This window comes from Phalacrocorax carbo, chromosome Z (assembly GCF_963921805.1).
Source record: "Phalacrocorax carbo chromosome Z, bPhaCar2.1, whole genome shotgun sequence".
Classification (NCBI taxonomy): domain Eukaryota; kingdom Metazoa; phylum Chordata; class Aves; order Suliformes; family Phalacrocoracidae; genus Phalacrocorax; species Phalacrocorax carbo.
The window spans coordinates 4,264,910-4,273,586 of record NC_087548.1 but is presented as its reverse complement, the minus strand read 5'-3'; the positions used below and the strand labels follow the sequence as shown (position 1 = coordinate 4,273,586).

The 8,677-nt window shown below is 41.7% G+C and overlaps 1 protein-coding gene across 3 annotated transcripts in view; it reads right to left on the bottom strand.

The window, feature by feature from the left end:
* Positions 1-6,211: 6,211 nt before the first annotated feature.
* SMAD2 (SMAD family member 2) overlaps positions 6,212-8,677 on the bottom strand; it is a 62,913-nt gene continuing 60,447 nt past the window's right edge. For all 3 annotated transcript variants that reach the window (XM_064439294.1, XM_064439293.1, XM_064439295.1), the window contains one exon: positions 6,212-8,116. In XM_064439294.1, the coding sequence (XP_064295364.1) occupies positions 7,993-8,116 (124 nt within the window). In that variant the 3' untranslated portion in view covers positions 6,212-7,992. The remainder of the gene's footprint in view (positions 8,117-8,677) is intronic.

Here is an 8,677-nt window from a genome sequence, read left to right as displayed (position 1 = left end):
GGTGAACTTTGCTCATTATAACCTCATTATAATACTAAAATACACACCTCCATCCCAAAGTTACCCACCTCCAGGGTATGACCACCCCTCCCTGAGCACATGCTCTGAATTTCTCTTAGTCTATACCTTTAAATCGAAGCAAGGAATTTCTACACCAATCAATAACAAAAGTATGTATGACTAGAGTCACTCAAGCTCCACCTAAAACATAAAATAGTCTAAAAATGACCCCAAGAGAGAGGGATGTTAGGAAAGATACCATCATGGACTACTGGGATCAGTCGACAGGCTGAACCTCTCTTCTCCCCCATAGGGACGCCTATTGGGAAAGACTCAAACACTTGGTTACACCAAGTGATTCCCCAGGAAATTTAGAGAACAAGCTTGTTATTTTGTGTTTTGTGTTTTAGCGCTTTATACTTGCACGTGCTCTGCAGACAGTGTATTTATCACCGGCAATCCAATAAGAGCCTGTATTCTGTTGCTTCAATAAACTGCACTATTAGTGAATCTGGCCATGAAGCATTATGGGGCACAACTGGACTAATAGTGATTGTCCTGTTAGTGAACCCCTTGCGGACTAACAGTGCTGAATTGGGTATCACTCAGAATCTAAGCCCAGCTGCCCCCAGCCCCTCTGACATCTGAGGACCAGCTGGATTGCAAGGGGGTTTATTTTCTGCCAAATTTATTCACTTATTAACACAACACCTGGTTAACACGGGAGGATCCAGACAACTGGAGGCTTACCAATGTGATGCCCATATACAAAAAGGGCCAGAAGGAGGATGCAGGGAACTACAGGCCTGTCAGCCTGACCTCAGTACCGGGAAAGGTTATGGAGCACTACATCTTAAGTGAGCTCACCAGGCAAGTGCAGGACAACCAGGGGATCAGGCCCAGCCAGCATAGGTTCATGAAAGGCAGGTCCTGCCTGACTAGCCTGATCTCCTCCTATGACCAGGTGACCTGCCTAGTGGATGAGGGAAAGGCTGTGGATGTTGTCTACCTGGACTTTAGTAAAGCCTTTGATACTGTCTCCCACAGCAACCTCCTAGAGAAGCTGGCAGCTCATGGCTTGGACGAGTGTACTCTTCGCTGGGTAAAAAAAACCTGGCTGGATGGCCGAGCCCAGAGAGTTGTGGTGAATGGAGCTAAATCCAGTTGGTGGCTGGTCAAGAGCAGTGTTGCCCAGGGCTCAGTGTTAGGGCCAGTCAGTCTTGTTTAATATCTTTATCAATGATCTGGATGAGGGGATTGAGTGCACCCTCAGTAAGTTTGCAGATGACACCAAGGTGGGCGGGAGTGTTGATCTGCTCAAGGGTAGGAAGGCTCTACAGAGGGATCTGGACAGGCTAGATCGATAGGCTGAGGTCAATTGCATGAGGTTTAACAAGGCCAAGTGCTGGGTCCTGCACCTTGGTCACAACAACCGCATGCAATGCTACAGGCTTGGGGGAGAGTGGCTGGAAAGCTGCCCGGCAGAGAAAGACCTGGGGGCCTTGGTTGACAGCTGGCTGAACATGAGCCAGCAGTGTGCTCAGGCAGCCAAGAAGGCCAACAGCATCCTGAGTAGGGAAGTGATTGTGCCCCTGTACTCGTCACTGGTGAGGCCGCACCTTGAATATTGTGCTCAGTTTTGGGCCCCTCAGTACAAGAAGGACCTTGAGGTGCTGGAGCGTGTCCAGAGAAGGGCAACAAAGCTGGTGAAGGGTCTGGAGAGCAGGACTTAGTGAGGAGCGGCTGAGGGAGCTGGGGGTGTTTAGCCTGGAGAAGAGGAGGCTGAGGGGAGCCCTTCTCGCTCTCTGCAGCTGCCTGAGAGGGGCTGTAGTGAGGGGGGGGTTGGTCTCTTCTCCCAAGTCACTAGTGACAGGATGAGAAGAAACGGCCTCAAGCATTGTCAGGGGAGGTTTAGATTGTATAGTAGGAAAAATGTCTTTACTGCAAGAATGGCCGGGCATTGGAACAGGCTCCCCGGAGAGGTGGGGGAGTCACCATCCCTGGAGGTTTTCAAAAAACGTGTAGACGTGGCACTTTAGGGCATGGTTTAGGAGGCCTGGGGGTGTTGGGTTGGCAGTTGGACTTGATGATCCTAGAGGTCTTTTCCAACCTTAATGATTCTAGTATTATAAATTTTATTTCAATTTAATTAATGAATTTTGTCAATCTATGCTTACCTGTACAAAACAATTGGACACAGAATAGTATACCTCTGAAGAGTATGACAGTTAACCCTGGGGGGGTCTGCAATTCCCTGGTCCAGAGTGTGGCTCTACAGATTGATCTGCCTCTACTCCAGCTTCTTTGTAAACTGGCTGCATGCTCGAGGCTCCAGCCACCCCGTCTTGTTACTTTTTGATCAGAGATGACCAACCACCTATACAACTCCTCTCAAAGGTTAATCAAGAACTGCTGGACAGAACCCACCCCTTTACCTGAAGATAAACTGCGACTGCTGGCCACCTAAGTTTAATGATTTTCTATGCTTGGTGCCACAACAGTTGTTCTTGGAATTTTACTTCAAAACATAAAGCCAAGTAAGACTTTAAAGTGAAGCTAAGTTTTAAAATCAAATGGAATTTGCAGCCTCAGGTACACACTGCCCATAAGCTCAATTAATTCACGAGGCATACATAAATTTTTTACGATACCTTACTACAGCTTTAGACGAGCAAATAGCTAGATGCTGTCAACACAGAAAAATCCAAGAGTGACAGAACTTTGTTTCAACTTTCACTGTTGCAAATTAAAAGAAAAAAACAGTAGGGCTGGAGCATACATGTCCGTTGCCACTTTGGATCCTATTCCAAAAGGAACAGAAGAAGAAGCTGGGCTTTACTGAATCAATTTTGATGAAATCTTCTGCATGGGGGAAAAGGATCAAGAGCATCGAGGTCTGACATCTTTACTTACCCATTATTTGTCATTCATTTTTCTTCTGGCAACTAACTAGATTTAATCCTGATTACAGTTAATGAAACAACAGCTAATGTAACATCAAAGACTGTTCTCAGCTTTGAAGCCTTGATTCTAGTTTTCGTAGCTTTCACAATCTAGTACTGGAAACTTACTCCACAGACTGTGCTTTCCCAAGAGAAGAAACAGCAACCTTACTTGGAGAATTTTTTTACCAGAGAGATAGAAGAGGACTGACATGACTGAAGGTTATTTTTAAACAGCCTCCTTCAATCCAGTTTATGAACATTATTTACTAGCCAAGCTTAAGTGGTCAGGAAAACACACATTTCATTAATATTTTCTTAACAGTAATAAACTTTCAGACCAGCTGCAACTTAATTCCCTGAGCAGGTCCTTCTAGAAGCCATACGGCTGGTACATTACTTGCGATATCTGCAATTCTTCTAATGAAGACAGTACCTCACTGACTCTTCAGAGCTAGTATCGAAGCTTCAGTGTCCCCAAAATTAGGTTATAGTCAAACTTGTTTTGGTAAACGGAACACTGCTTCATACTCAAGTAAAACACTGTGTGGGTGGAGTATAGTGAAACCCTGTATTTCACATTTTAACTCAAAACCCAGCTGCAGTAAAATTTCAGTTTGCAATGCTAAAAAAAGCTGTAGCCACAACAAAGTATGTCAAGTTTGAAGGTTAAAACAAAACACAGTTCACTGTGCCAACAATTCAGAGCTGCAGATGATTATCAAACCCCCAAACATCACACCCTCCCACTTCAACATGAAAAGTCGAGTTGGACACATAAAAATAAAAAACTTAGTGAAGTACAGTATTTGTCATTTCTAGTTTTTACTGTGTAAATTAGTTTAAAGCTATTATTCCTGGACATCTAAGCTGACTACTTTGATAGCACCCAATAACTTTTTAAGGCAGATGTTCATTCTTACTTTATGCATTTATATCAGAGGCACCTCAGCCAACAGCTTAGGCTCTCTACCAGAGAGCAATTCAGAGCCCCAAATTCAGACTTCATCCCTCTCTGCTGACTGTACAGGGAATCTGAAGTTAAACTATTTACACTGTCTGCCTGATATCCTGAAGAAAATGGAATTTTTTGAATTTTCCGCTAAGCCATAACAATGAACTATGCGAGCCTGGCAAAACAGAAGTTGACAGCCAGAGATGGGAACTGAGAGATAGGGAAGCACTTGTTTTACAACTATATCCTTGAGGAGAGCTGAGACACTGATCAAAGCAAACACCCTGCCTCAGAAGCTGAGAACGGGGTGATAAAGTGTATATTCAAGGAGAACAACTAAATGGAATGTAGATAAGAACTAAAACAAAGTGCCCATTAGGGGAACTATCCTCATTATAATACTAAAAATCAGGCCCATAGGCCAGGAACCGCCCCCCCTAGTAAGTCCCTTAATCTATGAGCATATGTGTGGTAAATTAAAAGTGAGCTGTACCTTTACATCAAAGCGAGAAAGAAATTAGCCAATTATTAGCTGAGGCATGTGAATATTAGCTGTGACTGACACATTTAACTGTATAAATGCCTCTTAGTTTCTCGGTGCGGGGTGCTGGCTTTGAGGGTTACCACCTAGCACCCATCTTTGTGCAAAAATGAATTAAATAAAATACCTCCGCTCTGTGTGTAGTTTGATGTTTTGCACACTGGGCGAACAAATGCGCTTTTAGGGATAACATGCATGCAATCAGTCTCAAGGAGGTTAACTTCTGATTAAGCACAACATCCTCAATAAGAACAAGAAAACACCACAGCTCTCACCATGTTCTAGATTTGTAAAACAGCACCTGGAAGCCAAAGGACGCTGTGCAAGACACTAAAGTAACAGCAGAGAATTCCTGTTGCAGAGAGGTTACCCACCTAGATAGGAAACATACACAAAGGAAGGGGGAAATACAGAGAGGTGATGTTCTACTGTCAATTCTCACAGTTTAAAGGTGCAAGACTAAGCATTTCACATTGTTAGCAAAGCCCCAGCCCTGGCACTGGAAGAACTTCTACGTGAAATTAGGTTTTTCTTTGGAGGAGGGAGGGATCTGAAATGTCAGCGCAGTGCATCCAAGCTGCTAAAAAAGGCAACTCAAAAATAATTTTTAGTCTCAGGTGTTTACATCAACTACCTGATTTTTGATTACTTGGCTTTGGCAGGACTATGAACACCAAGCTCAGACAGGGCTAGTGACAAGAGAGAGATCAGAACCCAGGCACATGGTTATCCCAGCCTGAACTTAAGGCAACAGTTAGACACAGTTTTCCTAACTTCACAACATATAGAAGCCGCTGGCTACCTACACTCTATCTCCAGTTGAGCACTCCCTGCTTGGTAAGTGTTCTACTTAACAAAACAGCCTCACTGAAGAAAATAATTCACTTTTCATTTGTACTTTGGACATCAGTACTTTGACTGGCAGAAGAGAAGAGGGGTGAAGTCACATTCCTCGCGTACCACAGGCACTCCACATTAAGATGCTTGAGCAGGCACTGGTCAGATTTTGAGGAAGAGCAGAACAGCAGCGGGATAAGTCAGAAAGACACTGGATTAAGAAACAGGAGTAGGTTAAAGTTACTCAAGAACTGTCAAAGGCATTTAAGTGAAATATAGGCAAGCAAACATTTTGAATGCAGATAAGTTCCCTTGTTCCACTGAACTGTGGCTGAAACAATGGCAGGTGGGAATATTTTAGTGGTACTAAGTAGTCAAAAAAAGTGACCTCTACACAGACTGAGATGGCCTCGCATATAGGCAGCACCACAGGTCCAGAGATAGTGTCTGCAGTGTCCTTGTATGTTACTTGGCAGCACACAGTGAAAAAGAGTATAGTTGAGGTTATTACAATGTTCAAGGCAAAGTAATATCGCCGTAACTGAAAGAACGCATACGGAAGTCCACAGTAAGGAGACTACAGAATTAGGTCACCTAATTACACCTGCTCATAAATGCAGTGGAGTCTTTCAGCCAGACAAGTCACTCTTATCTGTTTCACAGGTGAACATAAACATCTGAGCTAGCAGGATGTAATTTGACTGTGATAGACAAAAGCAACTGCTTCAATGAACTTCATCTGAAGAAGTCGTCTGTATCATTAAACACACAGATCCAGAACCTCCCCGACAGCTGCAGAAGTGATTTTAACATCTAAACTACACCCTTCCAGCCACAACGTACAGGACACTTGTGCCATTTATTTGGGTTGGTTAGAATGATTCCTAACCTTCAACAGAAAATATAGACGGCAATTAATAAAAAAAAACACCATCATGAGAATTAAAACTTTTATTAGTGTATTCATATATTAGGCAAATGCAACACGCATGAAGCTTATTTCTTAGGTTCACAAGTTCTACCAATACATTAGTATACTGGTAAAACTAGCACAAGCTGGTAACTGCTTTGCCAATTTTTTAAAGGTGTCTGGCCCACTTTTTCAAGGCTTGATTTTTGGTATTGCTTCTATGCCCTAGTCGTTATGGCATAAAAATATCCATCACTACCATCAATTCAGTCAACTGATTAAAAGCTGTAACACTGGCCACATTTTTGTTCTCAAAGCTAAGTTATCACTAGCCGTACTTACAAAGTACAGTACTAGTGTAATGGATGAAACAATGAGAAAACAGACAAAGGCAATCCTGCTATTGCCACAATAACAAAAGAATGACAGACAGCTAGATCACAAGATTGTTAGTAAGATGTATATTTTTCAAGTCAGAATAATCCTTCTACACAGTTTCCCAACCCTTCCCCAACCCAGACTTATTTGTAGAATATATTTCAGAATATTTTTAATATGGTGCAGCTGTAGTGTCCAAGGCTTCACAATAACATGCACTGTCATGAAGAACCTAGAAGTCCTCCTTCGCTGTTCATCCTCAGCAACCACTATCCTAGAGGTTTTGCAGAAGCAACTACTTTTAACAACAAGGCCCATTATGACATAATGAATGCGTATGTTCTGGTATGTAAGCAAGCTATACAAAGCCACTCAGATCAGAAATTTAAATTCTGTTACTAAAATACGTTAAGAAGCTGCAGCTATTAAAAAACTATATGAAAGAGTAATTTACCCTGGGAAAGGATTTTTCAAGGTATTTGGCTCCAAAACCTAAAAACCATTATTTTTAGTGACATCTGTTTAATGAAAAAACACAGATGTAAGGGGTAAGCCAATAACCTTGTGTACTTAATCCAGTATCCAATACTATGGTAAATTCTCATTCCATGAGAAAAAGCACTGATTTCAATGATTCAAGGTACAAAAAAGTCCCCAACCACATCAGTGCCAGCAATACTGCTGGCAACAGATGCATCAACTCAAATGGGTAGGGAGAAGTAGACTCCTAGTGTGACGGATACTCAGAATTCATAATATTAATTCACTCTAGGCCCCATTAAGCATATAAAGTGTCTTAAGATTTCACAGATTAATCTCAAGACATTTCTTTCCCTTCCAATGGAGGGCTTTTCTTTTCCTTTAAGAAGGCAGAAAAAAATTAAGCTTTTCTACAAGGAAAATCTGCTTGTCATGTTTAGGACAACTCAAAAACCTGCTTATATAAAAAAAAAGAATAAAGGAGTAGAGCCGTGGAATTTTATGAGAGATCTGCCCCAATCAAAAACACAAATGACTATTTATGGGAACTAAAATGTAGAACAGCACAATACTGTGATATTTGAGATCATGATACATTAACTGTACATATACTTGGCTATTCATGTTATTGATAAACCATTAGGACACTCAATTATATACTCAATAAAAACACCATTAAGAGTCTTTAGAACTGTCCCTTCTTTCTGAAGAAGGCATTTCTATACACTAAATTTCCATCTAGTATCGGAGTATAGGAAACAATCCACAAGGTGTTTTAATTGATGAGACCTCAAGTGCTGGTTTGTTTGGGGTTTTTTGTTTGTTTGTTTTTAACCTTTTTGGATAGTAAACAGTTCATGGGGACCACACACAAATACTACAACAGACGAGCTATTAAGTCTGTTGATTGGACTCGATATTTAGCCCTCTGGTAACGGAGGAAGGAGTTTTACGACATGCTGGAGCAGCGTACTGAAGGGGAGCCCATCTGAGTCAATACTTTGTCCAACCATTGTAGAGGTCCATTCAGATGAAGTTCAATCCAGCAAGGAGTGCTTGTTACTGTTTGCCGCCTAGAAAATAAAGAATAATAGCAAAGTCAGAAAGCAGCTTTGGCTGCTATAGTGTTCTCCATCATATGATCAAATATGTTTCCATCTGTATCTACTACACGGAAAGATAAAAATATGCAACCATTACCATAACTGTTACTAAGCTTTTTACAGTGTTTGAAAAAAAAAAAAAAAAGAAAAGGCAACAAAACAACCCCCCAAAACACCCCATATCTATAAAACACATCAATAACGACATGCTTGTCCATAATACATCAAGAATATTCTGCTCTGGAGAGTAAGATAAGAACCGCAGCATTTGTTTCAAGTGCCACACCAAAAGCCATACCTCTAAAACAAAATTTAAAACTGAAGATTGTCCGACCAGTGTGGTGTTCACATCAGATAGTTGCGTGCAGCTGTATCTCAGCCTTCAAAGAGTCTGCACACATAACTGGGTTTGAATTTTGTAGACAACTACTGAGAAATAGGGAATAGAAACACTTGGCTCTGCATTGTCAGCATGGCCAAACAGCACAGTATTGCTGCAATTGTAAGGTCTGGCTTTTTGGAGCAACTGAC